General features: G+C 43.7%; 1 protein-coding gene across 1 annotated transcript; it reads left to right on the top strand.

The window, feature by feature from the left end:
• LOC121546188 lies at positions 1-4063 on the top strand. The gene is made up of 6 exons (XM_041857259.1): positions 1-76; positions 342-686; positions 1204-1545; positions 3347-3463; positions 3610-3659; positions 3797-4063. Exons 1-6 carry the CDS (start codon positions 34-36, stop codon positions 3926-3928), a joined length of 1029 nt encoding a protein of 342 aa, XP_041713193.1. The 5' UTR covers positions 1-33; the 3' UTR covers positions 3929-4063.
• Positions 4064-25474: the final 21411 nt, after the last annotated feature.

The raw sequence follows: 25474 nt of genomic DNA on the forward strand, positions 1-25474 counted from the left end.
CAGTTGTTAAAGCTACAGTCAGTCCATATCAAGATGATCAGAATCTACCTTCTTTGGGGACTTCTCTCTCAAATGTGTAAGTGCATGTCCTAATCTCAACTAGTATTTTACTGAACAGTAAAATAGAAAATCAGTAAAGAATAACACTATCTTACTGGAAAGTCATATCTAAAGGTAATGAAATATATTCCGTTTGGACAGCAATGTGACCGATATAGCATCAGGCAATTTGAATTGCAGTAGTTTGATGACTTAATAAAAAAAATACTATGTTATTCATAGGCTGAAAATTGTCAATTCCCATTTCAAATTGACATCTGATAACATTCACATTTTGGCAGACCTGATTCAGACTGAAGATGCTCCTCAACCAATACCAGTGACTACACGTCTATTTGGAGACACTGTATCTTTGCCATGTCCCAAAGCGGAATCTCAACAATTGCTGTACTGGTACAGACAAACTGTTGGCCAACTGCCCAATCTTGTCGCATCTGTATCCTATGGATCAGAACCTGTACTTAAAGGAGAGTTTAAGAACCCACGTTTCAAAGTGGAGGAATCTGAATATGTGTACAATCTCATTATCAGAAATATCAGCACATTAGATGAGGCAACATACTTTTGTGGAATGGGGACAATATTTGGGATGAACTATGGAAATGCAACATTTTTGGCTGTGAAAGGTAATTTAATTTAAATTGTGTATTTCAATGTTCACCAAGTGTTTTTGTATATTGCTATACATACAGTAGATGCACACTGCCATGTGTTGTAGATGTTCAGAAAAATTATAGACAATCTGGCTGCAGTATGCACAGAAAGTGGATATTCATGGATAAGTGTCATAATGATCAAATGTAAAGACAACACGTCATTTTTGTAGACAGGTTTTTGAAATGACAACGTTACGGTATAGCTAGCAAAAGAGTGTAGAAACGGTAGCTAACTAACTAAACAACTCTTCAGCTGGCTAGCTAAGCATCTTGGCTGACTGTGGGGCAAATAAATTAGAATAATTACTGACAAATAAAGAAAACGTTTACAGTTAATTAGCTACCGCACCACTATTTTCTAGCAAACAAAACCCTGTATCCAAAACCGCCATGTGCCTAAAGGAATGTATACTATTTAAAATTCTATGACGTCTCAACTTTACAAGCTTATGAATAATTATTTTCTCAATACAATTACACAATATAGGACACAATCACCTTTCATTGGTGCAGCGACCAGTTTCTGACCCAGTCCATCCAGGAGACTCTGTGACTCTACAGTGTACAGTACTCTCTGAGACCTGTACAGGAGAACACAGTGTGTACTGGTTCAGAGCCGGATCAGGGGAATCCCATCCAGGAGTCATTTACACCCCTGGGAACAGGAGAGATGTGTGTAAGAAGAGCCCTGAGACTCCCTCTCCTACAAAGAGCTGTGTCTACAGCCTCTCCAAGAACAACCTCAGTCTCTCTGATGCTGGGACTTACTACTGTGCTGTGGCCACATGTGGGGAGATCCTGTTTGGCAACGGAACAAACCTAAGAATTGGTAGGTAATGAAAATTATGAGTTATAGTGTCGAAATGAGAGGATAATGTTTAGCAATATTTAAGTGGTGAATATACACTGAGTGTACAACTCATTAAGAACATCTTCCTAATATTGAGTTGCACCGCCTTTTGACCTCAGAACAGCCTCAATTCATCGGGGCATGGACTCTACAAGGTGTCGAAAGCATTCCAAAGGGATGCTGGCCCATGTGGACTCTGATGCTTTCCACATTTGTGTCAAGTTGGCTGGATGTCATTGGTGTGGTGGATAATTCTTGATACACACGTGAAACTGTTGAGCGTGAAAAACCCAGCAGCGTTGCAGATCTTGACACACTCAAACCGGTGCGCCTACCCCATTCAATGGCAATAATTTTAAAAAATCACCCTCTGAATGGCACACAAACACAATCCATGTCTCAATTGTATCAAGGCTAAACAATCGTTATTAACCTGTCTCCTCCCCTTCATCTACACTGATTTGAAGTTGATTTAACAAGTGACATCAATACGGGATCATAGCTTTCACCTGGATTCACGTGGTCAGTTTGTCATGGAAAGATCAGGTGTTCATAATGTTTTGTACAGTCATTGTATAGCACAGTGGTTGAGGTCTATGTGCCTTTTGCTATAACAGTATTCTCATCATTGACCAGAAATGAATGTTCAGCTGTAAATTCTTAGATGCTGTTAACAAAATACAACTTGCTGATAGTTATGAATAACTAATTTAAAGAAATATAAACTAAATATTTTAACAAATCTCTCCTTCAATCAATGTCTTTTATATGATAATGATAACAATTGTATTTAATGTGTATAGCACTTTTTAATAGAAAAATAATCTCAAAGCGTTAAAAAGCAAAACAAAATGACAAACACAACAAATATAAATTGAGATGATGGAGATGGAGATTGAATGTCCCTAGTCAGATTAGGATGATGTAGATGGAGAATGAATGTCTTAAAACAGATTAGGATGATGGAGATGGAGATTGAATGTCCTTAGTCAGATTAGAATGTGGATATGGAGATTGAATGTCCCTAGATAGATCAGAATGATGGAGATGGAGATTGAATGTCCTTAGACAGATTAGGGAAAGGGAGTTGAGGAAGTTTGGGTTGGAAAGGCAGGATATAGATGAAGAGAGAGCCCCTCATCAGAGCACCACACCTGCTTCTCCTGCATTCACTTCCTCCATAGAAGCCGATCCTTTACGTAGGTACTGGTCCTCCATTACCAAAAAGGTAGCAACCACCTGGGTGATGCCACGGCTGTTGAAAAGCGCTTGAAAAGTCACTGCAAATAAACACTTATTAGGAACAGTCCCTGATCCTCCTCTACCATCTCCAGAAGGGTGATATATATCTCTCTTACTATTTTATTTTAATATAAAGGTGATATATATCACTCATACTATTTTATTTGAATATAAGGATTGTATATATGTCAATTACTATTTTATGTTAATATAAGGGTGATATATATCTCTCTTACTATTTTATTTTAATATAAGGGTGATATATATCACTCATACTATTTTATTTGAATATAAGGGTTGTATATATGTCAATTACTATATTATTTGAATATAAGGGTTGTATAGATCTCTCTTACTATTTTATTTAAATACAAAGGTGGTATATATCTCTCTTACTCTATTAATTTAATTTAAGGTTGTATATCTCTCTTGCTATTTCATTTTAATATTAGGGTGGTATATATCTCTCTTATTATTTTATTTGAATATAAGGGTGGTATATATTGACTCTCATTATTAAATGTTTTCTTCCTTTTAGAAAGATCTCTGGATAATGTAGTCATTGGACTGGGAGTGACATCAGTTTTCTTTGTGATTGTGATCATTATGCTCGTCTTCAGCAGAAATACAAAGCCAATTTGTAAACATTATGAAGGTGAGCTCTTTGGTATTACAAACTGTAGTTGAACACCTAATACATGTTACGATTAATACACAATACTTGTCACCATGTATGTTATCTCTGACTTTTACCTGTCTTGACTTTTGTCATGTTGATGCGTGTTTTATTCATGTTAACAGTGACTGTTGCACAGCATGGACATGACAACTCAACCACCGAACGTGATCAGGTAAATAAATACTATTGTTATAATCTTGGCCTGTTGGTAGATGATTTGTAATATGATACTGAATACTCCAATTACCTGACTACTATTATTATTATGACTACATTTATTTATTTTTAAAAAATGCTGATGATTCACAGGATCAAGATGGAGTTACGTTGAATTATGCTGCATTGAATTTCTCTGAGAGGAAAATTAAAAGAGGAAGAAAGAAGAGAGAGACACCACAGGAGAGTGTGTACTCTGATGTCAGGTACTCAGACTGGGAGTGAACTTTGTTTCAGATAGAGCATGGACAAAATTATCTCAGTCAAGCATCTCTATTTAAACAAAATGTAAGCATTTTGGTTTAAAAAATCTCAGGACATTGCTTTCGTATCAACTTTTACAATTTTACAACACAATATCCGAAAACTATACATTAGACAATGGCTCTGGGGACTCTTGTATGTTGAGCCAGGGTGTTAGTTTCTTTGTGTAGTGTCTATGTTTCGTTTTCTATGTTCTGTTCTAGGTTATGTGGTTCTATGTTGGCCGGGGTGGTTCTCAATCAGAGGCAACGAGAATCAGCTGTTGCTTGTTGTCTCTGATTGGGAACCATACTTAGGCAGCCTGTTGTGCACTTGTGTTTGGTGGGATCTTGTTCCGTGTTGGTTTGTGTTCATGACCGAGGACTTCACGTTTCGTTTTGTTGTTTTGTATTTTGTATCGTGTTGCTAGTACACTATTAAAGAGATGTACGCATATCACGCTGCGCCTTGGTCCAATCATTATGACGAGCATGACAGAAGATCCCACCAATACAGGACCAAGCAGCATGTCCAGGAGCAAACGCCGGAGGTAACGTTAGTGGATGTCCTCCTCGGTTGGGGGCAGATCACGGAGGAGGAGGCCGTCCGTTACCGGAGGGCGATGAAGTGGGAGACCCAGGCAGGAGAGGAGAAGCGGCGCCAACCGGGCCGTCGTCGGACAGGGGCTGCTGGAGGCAGATAAAGGGCGAGTTTGTGGACGAGGAGAGAAGGCCACCAGGTTACGGGGGCCATTGGTCAGTAGAGGGAAGGAGAGTGTAGAGGCACGGCGAGAGGTACTGAGGTGTGTTACCAGTCCGGTCCTGCCCGTTCCTGATCCCCACACAAGGCCAGTGGTGTGTGTTCCCAGTACGGTCCGGCCTGTTCCTGCCCCTCGCACCAAGCCGGTTTTGTATCGTGTTGCTAGTACACTATTAAAGAGATGTACGCATATCACGCTGCGCCTTGGTCCAATCATTATGACGAGCGTGACAGCTACATCCCTGCCGGCCATTCCCTCCCATACACTGGACGACGCTGGGCCAATTGTGCGCCGCCCCATTGGTCTCCCGGTCGCGGCCGGCTACGACAGAGCCTGGATTCGAACCAGGATATCTAGTGGCACAGCTAGCACTGCGATGCAGTGCCTTAGACAACTGCACCACTCGGGAGACCAACTACTTGAATGGCCTACTCCATGAAGTATGCATTTGTGTCTAAAAAATGGTTACCCATAAGTGTGTTTACATTACTGTATTTATATGTGGGATATTGTAAAAAATAAGAAAAGTTAACAAATAGTTGGAGTGTGTCTTTAAGGGACTCAGACTCCTGTCTTTACTCCACCATCTGAGCACACAGTCCTCTTCGTCACAGTCCATGGCTCGTCAGCAGGAAGGCCCAGATAAAGCAAGCTTGGGAGGATGGTAGTGGGGGCGGTCTTGGGTCAGGAAGACAGGTCTGGAGCTGTTGATAAGGAATCACTCCTTGCCAGCCTCTCTGTAGGCTCTGTGGTAAACGACACTCTTAGAAAAAAAAGTGCTATCTAGAACCTAAAAGGTTTCTCTTGAACATGCCATACTAATAAAGGCATTTTAATTAATTATATGAGGAGTGCCTTGGTCCTCCTTTCTTTTTGATGACCAATTCACCCCCTTGACCAAAGAGCACCTTCTGTCTACCAACATTTACTATTGTGTACCTTAGTAGCGCTTCCCTTCCTCCTCTTTCTACTAGGTAAGCATAGCACTTGGGTGGTGCTTAGAGGAAGCTGCTCCACAGTCATTTTTTCTGTGTTTTTGGGGACATTTAACAACTCTAACTATGGATTTTATCCAAGAGGCTACAAGATTTTCCTATTCCCATGAAGAGGGTCAACGGATTATTACCACTACCTCATTGCTAGATGAGATGACAGCCACAGAGAATACTGGATTGGATTTAAACAAGGCTTACAGAGACTTGCAACACCTTATGGAGAAAGACACCAAACTTGACCTCAATTCTATCACCTTGTCTGACTATTGGAGGAAAGGCCTAATCCCTAGAGGACTGCGTATTATGAAGTTTCCAGCTACTGGAGCACAACGTAAAACTGAATTTAGAGATAAATGGGAGGCTATTCTCAACAAGTGTTCTTTTGACCTAATGCTACATCTAATAGAATAATCTAAAAAGGACAGACAAGTAGTCCAAACAGAAATTGAAGAAGTAAAAAGGAAAATCACAGAACACAGTGACAATTCCAACAAAGCACAATGTGATGAGATCTTGAAAGGGAAAGTAGACACATTCACTCTGACATTAAAGCAAGATAAGCTAAGAAAATTTTGAAGAGATGAAGTAGACTATAGAGATGGTAAGGTCTTTGCCTGGAGAAAACCAACGCGCAAGAATTCAGAATGGAGGAGGAAGCCTAGATCTGTTTCTTTCAGCTTTACAAGCAGTGACGATGAGGATCACCCCAGACACTCAGAGGCCAGCTCCTCCCAAGATTTTTAAGATCAGGAAGAGGAGTCACGCAGGTACCTCAACAAGAGAGGGAGAGGACGCAGAAGAGGCCAACACGGAGGGGGAGGAAGAAATCAAGACTATCCAACCACACGGAGCAGGACCAGAACAAGGCTGTGATCAACCTTTCTGGAGAACCCCCTTTCTGATGATTGCGTGAGGGTATTGTCTAAAGGACTGTCCTTTGCCCCCACATACTCAACTAATGAATTTAATACAAAGATTGACCTATTTAGTTTCTACAGGAATCTACATCTGAAGGCCTGGTACAAGCAAAACATCTCTCCAACTACAGACGCCAGTGTCTCAGGTCAGGCAGTTTTTGTCCCTCAAAAACACCTTTTAAGCCCAAGTCCACCTTTTGTCCCATCGTCCAGAATGCCACACTAAATACATTTGCCAAGAAGGTGAATTTTGATGTGGAGAATCTGTTTAAGGGTAAAATTGACTCCAACCAAACACGACATAACCTTTCTAAGACAGAGAGGGATGCAGTTGAATCATTGTCCAAAAATGAACGGATAGTGGTTAAAAAAGCAGACAAAGGTGGCGCTACAGTAGTGTGGGGTAAAGACAAATATGTGACAGAAGCCTACCGTCAATTAGACAATGAAGAATTCTACCAATCTCTTACCTTCAACCCTACAGAGGACCTAAATACTGAATTGAAAGGGATCCTCACAGAAGCTAAGGAGAATGGCTACATTTCAGACAATGAGTTCAAATGTATTTTCAATGGCAGTCCGCGTATGGCTTCTTTTTACATTCTTCCAAAAGTACACAAAAATCTTGAAAATCCCCCAGGCAGGCCAGCCATTAGTGGTAATGAAAGTCTGACAGAACCCATCTCTAAGTACATTGATTACTTTATTAAGCCTTTTCTGACATCACTCCCAGCCTATCTTCAAGATACCACAGATGTGTTGAACAAAATTAAGGAATTGAATAATATAGGTACAGCTTCCTTTTTAGTCACCATGGATGTGGGGTCTCTATACACCACCATTGAACATGAACAAGGTTTGGCAGCTATGCACCATTTCTTGAGTCCCGACCTGAAACTGAGATGCCTCCTACAGAATTCATTGTCTCACTGACTGAATGGACTCTTAATCATAACATTATCTTTCAGGACCGTATTTTTAAACAGGTCAAAGGATGTGCCATGGGAGCTTGCTACAGCCCTTCCTACGCTGGTTTGTACTTGGGTAAATGGGAAAATGACTTCATTTTGGATCCTTCTAATAACCATTTCTTTGACCGGATTATATGGTGGGGACGCTATATTGATGATGTTTGCCTGTTTTGGTCTGGCTCAGAAGATGAACTTATTTCCTTCCACCAATACCTTAACAGCATTAATCCTAACATCAAACTAACTATGGAGTACAGCAAGGATAACATTCATTTTTTGGACCTCGACATTAGTAAAAATGACAAAGGTTGTTTGCACACATCAATCTTTAGGAAGCCCACAGATGGTAATACCATTCTGAGGGCAGACAGCTTTCACCCCAAAAGGCTAAAAGAGAATATTCCATATGGCCAATTCCAAAGAGTCCGCATAATTTGTGATCAGGAAACAGACTACAGTGTCAAATCTGCTGAATTGGAGAATTGCTTCTTGAATTGGGGTTACAGCGTTCAGGTCCTGAAAGATGCAGGTATAAGGGCTGGATTACTTGACAGAGAGAACTTGTTCCAAAGGGGAGTGCCTCGTAATACATCAGAGAGAGTGTATTTTGTTACAAAATACAGCATTGAAGCAGAGAACATTAAAATAATCATTAAAAATAATTGGGGAATCATCCAAAGTGATACGCTACTACGCCAAGTCTTTCCTGAGCCACCAGTCATAAGCTTTAAGAGATGTCCTACCCTAAATGACAACTTAGTCCACAGTTATCTTCCGGGTGACTCTCAAAAAACTTGGCTTGACCACAAACCCAAGGGCTCTTTTAAATGTAACCAGTGCAACCATTGCAGAAATATTGCACAGAAAAAGTATTTTGTTGACACAGCTTCCAAAATGGAGTATTACGTCAAGCATTTAATTAACTGCAAAACCACTCATGTCATCTATAGATTGGAATGTCCACAGTGCAAGGTGTTCTACATTGGAAAGAAGAGAGACGCCTTCAAGACCGCTTAGCGGCACACAAGTACGCCATACGGGTAGGCAATGAAGACTACCCCATGGCAAGGCACTACAAGTCCTTACACCATGGTAACCCTGCCTCCCTACAAGCTATGGGTATTGATCATATTCCGACCTCTATTAGAAAAGGGGACCGTCTGAAACAGTTAAACCAAAGGGAAAGTTTTTTGGATTTACAAACTACAAGCCACTAAATACCCTGGTTTAAATGAAGATATGGATTTCTCACCCTTCCTGTAGGGTTGTGATAGGTCCATTTGCTGTCATCTAGTGGACATTGTGCTCATTTGCCCTCAGCTATGTTTAGACTGTTGTTCATGTTTTGCTGGTTTCTAGTGTACTATGGAATATATTGTTTCTTATTTTTGACACTTTTCCTAGTCATATTTAAGGTTAGAACTACCTTTCTAAGTGTTCTGATACTTCTAACTTGGAGTTGTATTTGTATGATAACATAGTTACAGTATTTCACTTGTTAATGTGTATATTATTGCTTACTAGGTGTGTCCAATCAACTTTGTAACCAATCCCTCTTCAAATTAGGGCTAATTGGAAAAGCTGTTCAAAAGAGGACATTGTATTATTTCTTTGTACTCCCTGACAAAGGCCATGCAGCCGAAACGCGTCGGATAAAAAAAAAAAAATCTTGTTTCTATTGAACATGCCATACTAATAAAGGCATTTTAATTAATTATATGAGGAGTGCCTTGGTCCTCCTTTCTTTTTGATGACCAATTCACCCCCTTTACCAAAGAGCACCTTCTGTCTACCAACATTTACTATTGTGTACCTTAGTAGCGCTTCCCTTCCTCCTCTTTCTACTAGGTTTTTTCGGCTGTCCCCATAGGAGAACCCTTTTAAGATCCCTTTCTGGTTCCAGGTAGACTGTTTTGGTTCCAGGTAGAACTTTTTAGGGTTCCATGTAAAACCCTTTCCACAGAGGGTTCTACATGGAACCCAAATGGGTTCTACCTGGAACCAAGAAGGGTTATCCTATAGGGATAGCCAAAGAACCCTTTTGGAACCCTTTTTTCTAAGAGTGTACTCCGTAAACACATAGTGTAGTGCCCAACTGGGTGATGCCAGGCGCCGCTAGGGTAATTGAGACTTATACAGTTGTAGCTGCAAAGAAAAGAAATGGAACTACAGGTATATTGAACTATCAATGTTGCTATAGTCCTTTCAAATACTTGTATTAGTTCTAACACAGAAATTGATGACCATCCAGAAGAAATTCCCATCATGATGGATAAATTCACTACTCTACTTTTTTAATCTTGCCATTACTACAAATTTGCAGTGACCAGTGGCGATTTTAGCATGTAAATCTTTGTGGGGCAAACTCCATTTTTTTTTCTTTTTCTGAATACCAGCAAAGCCACTACACAACACAACACAACACTAAACAATACAATAATTGCACTATAACGGTGACAAACGGTGCCCACAAACTGTTAGGGCCTACATAAAGCTGTCCCAACAGCAGAGCTTTCTTTTCAGCACCATGGAGTGAATCCTTACCACTGCTACACCTGGCTATCAGCAGAGTCTTGTCTGGCAGCAAAACAGTTCATTCAGCCTCATTTACTGCCTTTTAAAAAACATAGCTGATTTGGCTGACTTGCTTAAACCCAGACTTGGACCACACATCCACTCCACTGAATAGCAGGCTAGTGATTGCTTTGCAACGCTTGCAGTTAGCCACTGATTCCTTCCAAACCACTCATTGTTGAATTTGCGATTTCCAAATAGTTGTGTCATGTTTATGTCCAATGGCCGATGAGTACCGATACGTTTTATCTATCATTTCTCTTCATAGATTGTCCACGTGATTCATGATGACGACTGCTTGTCTAGCTTGCTAGCTAACATTTTGAAAGTATGATGTTGACATGATCAGTCCAATCAATGCTACAGTAGATATAATGTGATTTGACGTCATTTTATCTGTGGCCAATGACCTTGAGCCTTCTTGGATGGGCAGTTCTAATGTAACTCTATGGCAGCACCCAAGGGGCTTTAATTTTCAAGCTCTCCCCATAGATTTTGCGGTGACATAGTGTTCCCATCAGTGACAGAACACTGAGCCAATCACTGCGCAACTAGAGAACATTACCAACCCTTACACTGCATATTATCAGCTGGCTGCCCCACCACCACAGAAAGCACTGAGCTAGGCTCAAACAACTGCATTTTGGAGCTGCCTTACTCAAGAAAGAAAAAAGAGACCATGTTTGTATGCGGCTTTATTAACTCAATTATTATTATTATTTTACATTGTTTGCAAACTGATATGTGTCACGTATTAATGCCAAAATAACATGAGAAATATAGCCCTATTTGGTAAAAGACCAAGTCCATATAATAATATGCCATTTAGCAGACGCTTTTATCCAAAGCGACTTACAGTCATGCGTGCATACAATTTTTTTGTGTATGGGTGGTCCCGGGGATCGAACCCACTACCTTGGCGTTACAAGCGCCGTGCTCTACCAGCTGAGCTACAGAGGACCACATATTATGGCAAGAACAGCTCAAATAAGCAAAGGGAAATGACAGTCCATCATTACTTTAAGACATAAATGTCAGTTAAGAGCTATGATGAAGCTGGCTCTCATGAGGACCGCCACAAGAAAGGAAGACCCAGAGTTACCTCTGCTGCAGAGGATAAGTTCATTAGAGTTACCAGCCTCAGAAATTGCAGCCCAAATAAATGCTTCACAGAGTTCAAGTAATAGACACATCTCAACATCAGCTGTTCAGAGGAGACTGGACACCAATAATAAGAAAAGACTTGCTTGGGCCAAGAAACACAAGCAATGGACATTAGACCTGTGGAAATCTGTCTTTGGTCTGATGAGTCCAAATTTGAGATTTTTGTTTCCAACCGCCTTGTCTTTGTGAGATGCAGAATAGGTGAATGGATGATGTCCGCATGTATAGTTCCCACCGTGAAACATGGAAGAGGAGGTGTGATGGTGTGGGGGTGCTTTGCTGGTGACACTGTCAGTGATTTATTTAGGATTCAAGGTACACTTAACCAGTAAGACTACCTCAGAATTCTGCAGCGATACGCCATCCCATCTAGTTTGCGCTTAGTGGGACTATCATTTGTTTTTCAACAGGACAATGACCCAACACACCTCCAGGCTGTGTAAGGGCTATTTGACCAAGAAGGAGAGTGATGGAGTGCTGTATCAGATGATCTGGTCTCCACAATCACCCGACCTCAACCCAATTGAGATGATTTGGGATGAGTTGGAGAGCAGTGTAAGCAGTGTGAAGAAAAAGCAGCCAACAATTGCTCAGCATATGTGGGAACACCTTCAAGACTGTTGGAAAAGCATTCCAGGTGAAGCTGGTTGAGAGAATGCCAAGAGTGAGCAAAGCTGTCATCAAGGCAAAGGGTGGTTACTTTGAAGAATCTAAAATCTAAAATATATTTTGATTTGTTGAACACGTTTTTGGTTACTACACGATTCCATATGTGTTATTTCATAGTTTTGATTTCTTCAATATTATTCTACAATGTAGAAAATAGTAAAAATAAAGAAAAATCCTTGAATGAGTAGGTGTGTCCAAACCTTTGACTGGTATTTTATATTTTTTAGCTAAACATGTTGGGCTCAACACAGGTGGGGCTCTGCCTTACCTGCCCTGAATGATGGGTCGCCACTGGCGCTGACTGATCAAAAATCCTCAAGTACCCATCCACATGTAAAATGTAGCCAGGGGAGTGCCAGGGGAGTGCCAAGGGAGTGCCAGGGGAGTGCCAAGGGAGTGCCAGGGGAGTGCCAGGGGAGTGCCAAGGGAGTGCCAGGGGAGTGCCAAGGGAGTGCCATGGGAGTGCCATGGGAGTGCCAGGAGAGTGAAAAAAATAACTGAACACTTGAGCGTGCATAACTATTCATCCCCCCCCCAAAGTAAATACTTTGTAGAGCCAGCTTTTGCAGCAATTACAGCTGCAAGTCTCTTGGGGTATGTCTCTATAAGCTTGGCACATCTAGCCACTAGGATTTTTGCCCATTCTTCAAGGCAAAACTGCTCCAGCTCCTTCAAGTTGGATGGGTTCCGCTGGTGTACAGCAATTTTTAAGTCATACCACAGATTCTCAATTGGATTGAGGTCTGGGCTTTGACTAGGCCATTCCAAGATATTGAAATGTTTCCCCTTAAACCACTCAAGTGTTGTTTTAGCAGTATGCTTAGGGTCATTGTCCTGCTGGAAGGTGAACCTCCGTCCCAGTCTCAAATCTCTGGAAGACTGAAACAGGTTTCCCTCAAGACTTTCCCTGTATTTAGCGCCATCCATTATTCCTTCAATTCTGACCAGTTTCCCAGTCCCTGCTGATTAAAAACATCCCCACCGCATGATGCTGCCACCACCATGCTTCACTGTAGGGATGGTGTTCTCGGTGTGATGAGAGGTGTTGGGTTTTCGCCAGACATAGTGTTTTCCTTGATGGCCAAAAAAATCAATTTTAGTCTCGTCTGACCAGAGTACCTTCTTCCATATGTGTGGGGAGTCTCCCACATGCCTTTTGGCGAACACCAAATGTGTTTGCTTATTTTTGTCTTTAAGCAACAGCTTTTTCTGGCCACTCTTCCGTAAAGCCCAGCTCTGTGGAGTGTATGGCTTAAAGTGGTCCTATGGACAGATATTCCAATCTCTGCTGTGGAGATTTGCAGCTCCTTCATGGTTATTTTTGGTCTCTTTGTTGCCTCTCTGATTAATGCCCTCCTTGCCTGGTCTGTGAGTTTTGGTGGGCGGCCCTCTCTTGGCAGGTTTGGTGTGGTGCCATATTCTTTCAATTTTTTAAATAATGGATTTAATGGTGCTCCGTGGGATGTTCAAAATTGTGGATATTATTTTATAACCTAACCCTGATCTGTACTTCTCCACAACTTTGTCCCTGACCTGTTTGGAGAGCTCCTTGGTCTTCATGGTGCCGCTTGCTTGGTGGTGTCCCTTGCTTAGTGGTGTTGCAGACTCTGGGGCCTTTCAGAACAGGTGTATACAGGTAAAAGTCAGTAAATTAGAATATTTTGAAAAACTTGATTTATTTCAGTAATTGCATTCAAAAGGTGTAACTTGTACATTATATTTATTCATTGCACACAGACTGATGCATTCAAATGTTTATTTCATTTAATTTTGATGATTTGAAGTGGCAACAAATGAAAATCCAAAATTCCGTGTGTCACAAAATTAGAATATTGTGTAAGGGTTACATTTTGAAGACACCTGGTGCCACAAACTAATCAGCTGATTAACTCAAAACACCTGCAAAGGGCTTTAAATGGTCTCTCAGTCCAGTTCTGAAGCCTACACAAACATGGGGAAGACTTCAGATTTGACAGCTGTCCAAAAGGCGACCATCGACACATTGCACAAGGAGGGAAAGACACAAAGGTTATTGCAGAAGAGGCTGGCTGTTCTCAGAGCTCTGTGTCCAAACACATTAATAGAGAGGCAAAGGGAAGGAAAAACTGTGGTCAGAAAAAAGTGTACAAGCGATAGGGATCACCGCGCCCTAGTCAAGATTGTGAAAAAAACCCATTCAAAAATGTGGGGGAGATTCACAAGGAGTGGACAGCTGCTGGAGTCAGGGCTTCAAGATCCACCACCAAGAGACGCTTGAAAGACATGGGTTTCAACTGCCGCATACCTCGTGTCAAGCCACTGTTGACCAAGAAACAGCGCGAAAAGCGTCTCACCTGGGCTAAGGAAAAAAAAGAGCTGGACTGCTGCTGAGTGGTCTAAAGTCATGTTTTCTGACGAAAAGCAAATTTTGCATTTCCTTTGGAAATCGAGGTCCCAGAGTCTGGAGGAAGACAGGAGAGGCACAGGATCCACGTTGCCTGAAGTCTAGTGTAAAGTTTCCACCATCAGTGATGGTTTGGGGTGCCATGTCATCTGCTGGTGTCGGTCCACTCTGTTTCCTGAGATCCAGGGTCAACGCAGCCGTCTACCAGCAAGTTTTAGAGCACTTCATGCTTCCTGCTGCTGACCTGCTCTATGGAGATGGAGATTTCAGGTTCCAACAGGACTTGGCGCCTGCACACAGCGCAAAATCTACCCGTGCCTGGTTTACGGACCATGGTATTTCTGTTCTAAATTGGCCAGCCAACTCCCTGACCTTAGCCCCATAGAAAATCTGTGGGGTATTGTGAAAAAGGAAGATGCAGAATGCCAGACCCAACAACGCAGAAGAGTTGAAGGCCACTATCAGAGCAACCTGGGCTCTCATAACACCTGAGCAGTGCCAGAAACTCATCGACTCCATGCCACGCCGCATTAATGCAGTAATTGAGGCAAAAGGAGCTCCAACCAAGTATTGAGTATTGTACATGCTCATATTTTTCATTTTCATACTTTTCAGTTGGCCAACATTTCTAAAAAATCCCTTTTTTGTATTAGCCTTAAGTAATATTCTAATTTTGTGACACACGGAATTTTGGATTTTCATTTGTTGCCACTTCAAATCATCAAAATTAAATGAAATAAACATTTGAATGCATCAGTCTGTGTGCAATGAATAAATATAATGTACAAGTTACACCTTTTGAATGCAATTACTGAAATAAATCAAGTTTTTCAAAATATTCTAATTTACTGACTTTTACCTGTATATACTGAGATCATGTGACAGATCACGTGACACTTAGATTGCACACAGGTGGACTTTATTTAACTAATTATGTGACATCTGAAGGTAATTGGTTGCACCAGATCTTATTTAGGGTCTTCATAGCAAAGGAGGTGAATATATATGCACGCACCACTTTTCCGTTATTGATTTTTTTAGAATTTGTTTTAACAAGTTATTTTTTTCATTTCACTTCACCAATTTGGACTATTTGTCCGTGTATGTCATTACATGAAATCCAAATAAAAATCCATTTAAATTACAGGTTGTAATGCAACAAAATAGGAAAAACGCCAAGCGGATGAATACTTTTGCAAGGCACTGTTAATATTTAACTAAGGCATATCTAAATATTTATATAGTATGTCAATATGTAAATAGAACATTAAACAATTATTTTTGCATCATACCCGTGGTCTGTTATCTGATATACACATGACTGAAATGCTGTTACAGCCAATCAGCATCCAGGACCCAAACTACTGTCACGACCGTCTATGAAATAGGACCAAAGCGCAGCGTTGGGAGTGAACATGATGATTTTAATTAAATGCTCACAACAACAAAAACAATAAACAACGAAAGCGTGACGTCTAGTGTACAACACGCACACACACGAACAAAATCCCACAACCCGAAAGAAAAACAGACAGATTAAATATGGCTCCCAATCAGAGACAACCAGCCGACAGCTGACACTTGTTGCCCCTGATTGGGAGTCACACCGGCAAACATAGACAATAGACAACCTAGAACACCCACCAAAGAAATAGAAAACATAGACTGAACACACCCTGGCTCAACATAAAGAGTCCCCGAACCAGGGTGTGACAGTACCCCCCCCTAAAGGCGCGGACTGCGACCGCGCCTAAATACGAGCAAACAGGGGAGGGCTGGGTGGGCATTCTTCCTCGGCGGCGGCTCCGGCTCCGGGCTTGATCCCCACTCCCTCTCCAACCCCCCAAAGTACTCCTGGTCCTGTCTAGCCCCGCTGGCCGGAGCCGGACTGACGACACGCGCCCCTGGCTTGGTGCGTGGAGCAGGAATGGACCGGAATGGGCTGGCGACGCACACCACTGACTTGGTGCGGAGAGCAGGGACGAGCCGGACAGGGCTGACGAGACGCCCCACAGACTTGGTGCGGGAAGCTTGGATGGGCCGGACTGGGCTGGCGACGCGCACCGTATCCCTGGTGCGAGTGGCCGGAACAGGCCGGGTCGGGCTGGCGACGCGCACCGTATCCTTGGTGCGAGTGGCCGGAACAGGCCGGGTCGGGCTGGCGACGCGCACCGTATCCCTGGTGCGAGTGGCCGGAACAGGCCGAGTCGGGCTGGCGACGCGCACCGTATCCCTGGTGCGAGTGGCCGGAACAGGCCGGTCGGGCTGGCGACGCGCACCGTATCCCTGGTGCGAGTGGCCGGAACAGGCCGGACCGGGCTGGCGACGCGCACCACCGGCACGATGCGAGGAACAGGAACAGGCCGGCCCGTACTGGAGACACACACCACTGGCCCTACGCAGAGATCAGGAACGGGCCGGACCGGACTGGACACACACCCCAGTACCTCTCGCCGTGCCTCCACACTATCCCTCTCCTCTGTGACCAGTGGCCCCCTTAACCTGGCGGCCTCCTCTTCACACCCGCTGGACCGCTCCATCGCGGCCTCCTGCTGCCCCGTCGTCCACGCGTGAGCCCCCTAAAAATTTTCTGGGGGTCTTCCCAGGCCTCCAACATTCTCTCCCATCTCTCGCTCCTCTGTCTCCAACCCTCTTCACTCAGCTCCTCCATGGGCTTGACCCAATCGAAGCTGCCACGGAGACTTATTCGCGATGGCTCTTCGACACGCTGCTTGGTCTGGTCTTGGTGGGATTTTCTGTCCCGACCGTCTATGAAATAGGACCAAAGCGCAGCGTTGGGAGTGAACATGATGATTTTAATTAAATGCTCACAACAACAAAAACAATAAACAACGAAAGCGTGACGTCTAGTGTACAACACGCACACACACGAACAAAATCCCACAACCCGAAAGAAAAACAGACAGATTAAATATGGCTCCCAATCAGAGACAACCAGCCGACAGCTGACACTTGTTGCCCCTGATTGGGAGTCACACCGGCAAACATAGACAATAGACAACCTAGAACACCCACCAAAGAAATAGAAAACATAGACTGAACACACCCTGGCTCAACATAAAGAGTCCCCGAACCAGGGTGTGACAACTACACAGTATATAATGTTGTATAACCATCTTTCAGTTTAAAAAACATGGAAATTAAACACAAAGACTGAATCCGAAAAAGAAAGGAAATTCACATGAGAAACAACATGTAGACAGGTTGCTCAGGATTCAAACCTTTTCAAACAGCCTAAAACAGAGGCATGAGTTTAGCAGTGTGGTTAAGTTTAGGGTTAGGTTTGAAATCAGATTTTAAGAAAATTAATTGTAGAAATAGGCGGGGGTTATGACTTTGTGGCTGTGGTAACTAGTAACGACCCAGAAAAAGGGTTCAAGCATATGAGAAATGATATTGGCCTGCAATCAAAGCAACCTCTTATTTTACCAGGTAAGTTGACTGAGAACACATTCTCATTTACAGCAAAGACCTGGGGAATAGTTACAGGGGAGAGCTTTTGAAGTTAATAAAATAAAACAATTGTGAAACATATTTTTTGGGGAATTCATCCAAGTTTGTTTACTGTCTAGTTGAGCATTACTGTAACAAGAATTCAGCCTGTAAATAATAGCAAAGTCATAGAAGTAGTAGTAGTAGTAGAATTAGTAGTAGTAGTAGTAGTAGTAGTAGTAGTAGTAGAATTAGTAGTAGTAGTAGTAGTAGTAGTAGTAGTAGTAGTAGTAGTAGTAGTAGTAGTAGTAGTAGTAGAAGTAGTAGTAGTATCAGTTGCAGTAGTAGTAGTAGTAGTAGTAGTAGTAGTAGTGGGAGTACTAGTAGTAGCAGTAGTAGTAGTAGTAGTAGTTGCAGTAGTAGTAATAGTAGTAGTAGTAATAGTAGTAGTAGTAGTGGTAGTAGTAGTAGTGGTAGTAGTAGCAGTAGTAGTAGTAGTAGTAGTAGTAGATTATATATATATTGTGATGTCACGAGAGGCTACACAGCTTTCAGCGGGATTGCTCAAGTAGTGCAAGGAGACCAGGTTCAACCAAAACAAGGATTTTATTAAAGGTCTTGGGAAACTAACGAAAGTATAACACAATTCTGTTCTCTGGTGGCTCTTTAAGGGTTAACAGTTCAGGGATGTCTCTTCCACATCCAAAGTCATAATTCTCACTCGCTCAAATAACTTTTCCCCAGTCTTACTGTATTCCACGTTGCAGCTAGTGGCCAACCCAGCAAAACGTCCTTCCAAATGTCTCTCACGTATTTCCACAGGTGCATATATCCAAAGGTGAGTATTTCCCAAAGGTAAGTATCTCCAAATCCTTATATTCCTCATGGAAGTGGACGTGCAGCACTCTTGTCCTCCAGAGAGCCCAGGTTGGAGACTGTCTCTTCACCCCCCACACACTCCCTCAGTGTGTCTCTTCCCTTCCCAAACCTTCAGCTCATCAGCTCCTCATTTGTTTCAGCTGCGTGGGAAGATTGGCCATAGAGGGGTGGAGTTCCCGACCATACCAGCAGATGGAGCCATAGCTGTCTGGGTTTGCAGCCACCTCAGGGGGATGTAACGTCCCTCCAGGACACAGCCTCTCGTGACATCACACATCCCCCTCCTCGGGACCGACGTCCTCGTCGGGTAAAGGCAGCCGAAGAAGGCATCACGCCGGGAGAGGGCGTCCGCATTGCCGTGGTGCTTGCCAGCCTGCTCTCTCTTCAACTCCTCCACCTCTAGGACCAGGGACTCAGCCTCCTGTTGTCTCTCCTTGAGTTTCTTACTGAACGCATCAGCCTTGGTTTTAGCAGAGTTTAGCTTCTGTTGAGCAGCTTTCAGTTCCTTCTCTCTCTCTGCCTCCGCATTCTTCATCTTGTTCTCCAACACCTTGTACTTCTCCTCTGCCTTCTTCTGGACCTCCTTACTACTGCGCAGGGTCTCCTCACACTCCTCGATGGTCCTGCGCAGCCTCTCCAGCTCCTCCTGCTGCTTAGGGAAGGAGCTCTGTTGGAGTTTAGCCTGGAGGATATCTAACTCTTCTGTCTTCATGTCTAACTGTTGCTTTAACAAACGATACCTCTCAGCGGTCCCCTTCAGACCAGACAGTTCTTTGTCCAGATTCTGTAGCTCCGTCTCTGTGTCGGTCTGGGCACCTGCCATCCCTATCAGAGCCCGGGGCGGGAGTGAGTAACTCGGAGGATTGCACCGGAGCCTTCCCAGGATGAGTCTTGCCTCTCCGTTTCGAGGTACTCGGGTTATCCTCTCCTGAGACTCTCTCCAGAGTGGGTAAAAGGCTGGGCAGTCTCGTCCAATTAGGACAGGGACGGGGAGGGGAATCAACCACCCCCGCCGTCGTGTGTATGGTTCCCCGTGTGCTGGTCATTGTAAGTTCAGTAATGGGGTATTCTCTGGTGTCCCCATGGACACAGGAAACTGGGAGGACTTTCCCGGGGTCAGACACGTTGGGCCCACCAAATCCTTACGCACCAGGGTGGCCCGGCTACCAGAATCCAGTAAGGCCTCCACATCATGGTGATTCACAGTTACCGGGCAGGTGGGGGTCGATCTGGGCCGCCATCTACGACTCCCAAGAGCGAGGCAAAACGGTGTGTGGGGGGCTGAGCTGGAGGACTCCGCAGTGGGCATAGGTTCATCGGCTGGTTTCCCACACTGCCAGGAGATATGTCCCATCTCCCCACACCGGTAACACTGTCGAGTTTCCCCCTCCTGGTGTACTCTTCTTGGACCCGCCTGGTTTCTGGCTCCCCCTGGAGCCGGGATAAGTCCTGACGTGGCTGGGTTCGAGACCTTGGGGTCCTTTGGACGGGTTCTTCCCATTTGTGGTGGGGCCGCACTCCTGGGGTCTTTTCGGGAAGCATTCAGCATCTCCGCTGTGGCCTGGTACTTTTCCACAGCTTCCACGGTCAGATCAGCCGTGGTCAAGGCCTGTTGACTGATGAACCGTTTTGCCTCATAAGGCAGGGGCGCGTAGGTAACGATCCACCACAACGGCCTCCACCACCGCCGCTGCTGTATTCCTCTGCGGATCCAGCCATTTCCTTGCGATTTGGACAAGTTCATGCATCTGCGCCCGAGGAGGTTGGTCTGGTTGGAAGGTCCAGCTGTGAAAGCGCTGGGCCATACCAAACTTTGTGAGTCCATATCTGCTGAGGATCTCAGACTTCAGGGCATCATAGTCAGTAACCTGGTCAGGGCCCAGGTCCCGGACAGCATTCAGTGATTCCCCGGTTAGAAAGGGGGCTAACAGACCAACCCACTGTTGCCTGGGCCAGGCTTCCCTAGTGGCCGTGGCCTCAAATGCATGCAGGTATGCCTCAATGTCATCGGTAGCTCCCATCTTAGATATAAAGTCACTTGCCTTTATTGGGCGGGTATTTTGGACAACCCTCTGTCTCTGCAACTGCAATTCCTCTGCCTTCAGAAGGTTGGCTTTCTTTTGCTCCTCCAAGAGAGCCACGTTTGCTTGCATCTGGGCTTGCTGGCCAGCAACAAGGGCTTTCAATATGTCCTCCATTTCAGTCGGGCGGGGAGCCTACGGCCAACTTGGAAAACTGGGTGATCAAACCTTCGGTATCCTCCTCTGACATGCACTATTAACGCTTGAGCGTGCCCGTATTCTCCACCATCTGTGATGTCACGAGAGGCTACACAGCTTTCAGCGGGATTGCTCAAGTAGTGCAAGGAGACCAGGTTCAACCAAAACAAGGATTTTATTAAAGGTCTTGGGAAACTAACGAAAGTATAACACAATTCTGTTCTCTGGTGGCTCTTTAAGGGTTAACAGTTCAGGGATGTCTCTTCCACATCCAAAGTCATAATTCTCACTCGCTCAAATAACTTTTCCCCAGTCTTACTGTATTCCACGTTGCAGCTAGTGGCCAACCCAGCAAAACGTCCTTCCAAATGTCTCTCACGTATTTCCACAGGTGCATATATCCAAAGGTGAGTATTTCCCAAAGGTAAGTATCTCCAAATCCTTATATTCCTCATGGAAGTGGACGTGCAGCACTCTTGTCCTCCAGAGAGCCCAGGTTGGAGACTGTCTCTTCACCCCCCACACACTCCCTCAGTGTGTCTCTTCCCTTCCCAAACCTTCAGCTCATCAGCTCCTCATTTGTTTCAGCTGCGTGGGAAGATTGGCCATAGAGGGGTGGAGTTCCCGACCATACCAGCAGATGGAGCCATAGCTGTCTGGGTTTGCAGCCACCTCAGGGGGATGTAACGTCCCTCCAGGACACAGCCTCTCGTGACATCACAATATATACACTGCTCAAAAAATAAAGGGAACACTTAAACAACACATCCTAGATCTGAATGAATGAAATAATCTTATTAAATACTTTTTTTTTACATAGTTGAATGTGCTGACAACAAAATCACACAAAAATGATCAATGGAAATCAAATTTATCAACCCATGGAGGTCTGGATTTGGAGTGGAAAAGCACACTACAGGCTGATCCAACTTTGATGTAATGTCCTTAAAACAAGTCAAAATTAGGCTCAGTAGTGTGTGTGGCCTCCACGTGCCTGTATGACCTCCCTACAATGCCTGGGCATGCTCCTGATGAGGTGGCGGATGGTCTCCTGAGGATCTCCTCCCAGACCTGGACTAAAGCATCCGCCAACTCCTGGACAGTCTGTGGTGCAACGTGGCGTTGGTGGATGGAGAGCGAGACATGATGTCCCAGATGTGCTCAATTGGATTCAGGTCTGGGAAAGCGGGCGGGCCAGTCCATAGCATCAATGCCTTCCTCTTGCAGGAACTGCTGACACACTCCAGCCACATGAGGTCTAGCATTGTCTTGCATTAGGAGGAACCCAGGGCCAACCGCACCAGCATATGGTCTCACAAGGGGTCTGAGGATCTCATCTCGGTACCTAATGGCAGTCAGGCTACCTCTGGCGAGCACATGGAGGGCTGTGCGGCCCCCCAAAGAAATGCCACCCCACACCATGACTGACCCACCGCCAAACTGGTCATGCTGGAGGATGTTGCAGGCAGCAGAACGTTCTCCACGGCGTCTCCAGAATCTGTAATGTCTGTCACATGTGCTCAGTGTGAACCTGCTTTCATCTGTGAAGAGCACAGGGCGCCAGTGGCGAATTTGCCAATCTTGGTTTTCTCTGGCAAATGCCAAACGTCCTGCACGGTGTTGGGTTGTAAGCACAACCCCCACCTGTGGACGTCGGGCCCTCATACCACCCTCATGGAGTCTGTTTCTGACCTTTTGAGCAGACACATGCACATTTGTGGCATGCTGGAGGTCATTTTGCAGGGCTCTGGCAGTGCTCCTCCTGCTCCTCCTTGCACAAAGGCGGAGGTAGCAGTCCTGCTGCTGGGTTGTTGCCCTCCTACGGCCTCCTCCACGTCTCCTGATATACTGGCCTGTCTCCTGGTAGCGCCTCCATGCTCTGGACACTACGCTGAAAGACACAGCAAACCTTCTTGCCACAACTCGCATTGATGTGCCATCCTGGATGAGCTGCACTACCTGAGCCACTTGTGTGGGTTGTAGACTCCGTCTCATGCTACCACTATAGTGAAAGCACCACCAGCATTCAAAAGTGACCAAAACATCAGCCAGGAAGCATAGGAACTGAGAAGTGGTCTGTGGTCACCACCTGCAGAACCACTTCTTTATTGGGGGTGTCTTGCTAATTGCCTATAATTTCAACCTGTTGTCTATTCCATTTGCACAACAGCATATGAAATGTAATGTCAATCAGTGTTGCTTCCTAAGTGGACAGTTTGATTTCACAGAAGTGTGATTGACTTGGAGTTACATTGTGTTGTTTAAGTGTTCTCATAATTTTTTTGAGCAGTGTATTTTCTGTCATAGGCTGAATTGCACACCAATTTACAATCAAAGAATATAATCCAAAGTAAAATCTTAAACTATCACAATACTTTAAATATAAGACAATGTTAAAATATGTAATATATACAAAAAATAATATTACAACTCTAAGGTGTGGAGCGACAGCCTTAGAAAATACATCATTAGGGTTCTTAGGTACGATAGGCCTTAGGCACCTGGACTGTATGGTGTGTGCATTGATGAGTTTAGTGAAGTATGGAATGGGAGCGTTCTGAAAGCGGCCATACAGATATCATACAATGTCATACAATCATGTTTGCCAATCATGCAGCGGCGGCTTGACCATTAGGGAATTAGGGGCGGCACCCACTTGTGACTTGTCACAAATTAAGTTACAAACTTGTGATTGGTCAAAACTAAAAGTAGAAATATTTTGATTACAAAAAAATATATGATATAAATCATGGATTATGTTTCAAATGCTCATGAAAGTGTGCATGTTCAAGTTTCAAAAATATATTGCTTAAAACAAGCTGTTCAGTTACTTACTACTCTGCCCCTCAGTAACTGCCAGCAGCGGCAGCTCCGCCTCCGTGGGCGCACAGGCCGTGCGAACATTGCTTGGATTGTCTTGTCAGCTACACTGAACAAACATGTAGTGTTGGTCCCATGTTTCATGAGCTGAAATAAAAGATACCAGACATTTTCCATACACACAAAAATATTATTTATCTCAAATTTTGTGCAAAATGTGTTTATATCCATGTTAGTGTGCATATCTCCTTTGCCAAGATGATCCATCCACCTGACAGGTGTGGCATATCAATAAGATGATTAAACAGCATGATCATTACACAGGTGCACCTTGTGCTGGGGACAATATCAGGCCACTTTAAAATGTGCAGTTTTGTCACATAGCACGATGCCACAGATGTCTCATGTTTTGAGGGAGCATGGAATTGGCATGCTGACTGCAGGAATGTCCACCAGAGCTGTTTCCATATAATTTAATGTTAATTTCTCCACCATAACTGCCTCCAACGTTGTTTTAGAGATTTTGGCAGTACGTCCAACCGGCCTCACAACCACAGACCATGTGTATGGCGTTGTGTGGGCAAGCTGTTTACTGATGTCAACATTGTGAACAGAGTGCCCCATGGTGGCAGTGGGGTTATGATATGGGCAAGTATAAGCTACGGACAACAAACACAATTGCATTTTATCAATGGCAATTCGAATGCACAAAAATGATAATGCCCTTTTACTGTTGTTAAAAAAAAGCCTGATATTTCTGCCTGTTTTGGTGGGATGTAGATTTGGCTTTCAATGGTGACATCAACATGTGGTAAATTAGTTAATAGACCAATAAGAAAGACACTTCCTAAACTCTCTGCCAATAACAGCCAGTTTTCAGTTGCCCCCTCCCCACTCAGACCACTCACAGACAGTCCTAGCAAAATTCTTGCTTGAGAATATGTCCTTTGCTAGGAAGCTATTTTTGTTTATTTCTGACCATTTTAATTGAAAACAATCACAGTAAAATACTTAAATGTTACACAGAAATTATTTGATATTGAGATAAAAACGGCTGCATTGGACCTTTAAGCACTGTGAGGGTAGGCTTTTATTTGATGGCAAAGTGTCAGTCAGAGACATTTGTTAATAAGATGGTTATAAATTAATTCACAAATATTTCATGAATTTGATGATATAATCTTGAAGCCCGTTCAAAAACAGTATGGAACTTGATCCATTAAGTATGCAGAACTTTCCTAGCATATATTGTTTCAGAGATGTCCATGGTTGCAGATCAATGCATACTTATCAACTAATCAATATAGGATGATTGGTGCAAAATCACCATACCAAAAACATAAACAGGACACAATTAATTCAAGTGATAAATTAGTTATGTTATTTCAGAAAGCCAATTATTTGAGTTACGCTTGGAAAGTAGATTCACATATGTCAGAAAAGTTTTGGAGACAGTGTTGCAATTGTTAGAAGAGATTTTTTTGCAGTAGCTAATAAATAGTAAATAAGTTAATTATGTTGCACCACTGTTAGCAAAGATGATTAGTTAGCCAGCTAAAATTATTTACAGTTGTTAGCAATCACTCATACACTCATTTGCTAGCTACAGTAGCGCTGCCTTGTTGATAACGTTTCCAGTTTTGTTTACAGTTAGTGATGTGACACAACTTTCATATGTATTCACTGTCCAGCCGTAGGAAAAATATCACCGTCATAGTGCACTG

The sequence above is a fragment of the Coregonus clupeaformis genome, chromosome 3 (assembly GCF_020615455.1).
Source record: "Coregonus clupeaformis isolate EN_2021a chromosome 3, ASM2061545v1, whole genome shotgun sequence".
NCBI classification, from domain to species: Eukaryota; Metazoa; Chordata; class Actinopteri; order Salmoniformes; family Salmonidae; genus Coregonus; species Coregonus clupeaformis.

Bases quoted from the DNA above. Each gene is read 5' to 3' on its own strand.
- LOC121546188 (XM_041857259.1), top strand. From the start codon at position 34: ATGATCAGAATCTACCTTCTTTGGGGACTTCTCTCTCAAATGT. The intron at 77-341 runs GTAAGTGCATGT...ACATTTTGGCAG, and splicing joins GGGACTTCTCTCTCAAATGT to ACCTGATTCAGACTGAAGAT. The intron at 1,546-3,346 runs GTAGGTAATGAA...TCTTCCTTTTAG, and splicing joins CGGAACAAACCTAAGAATTG to AAAGATCTCTGGATAATGTA.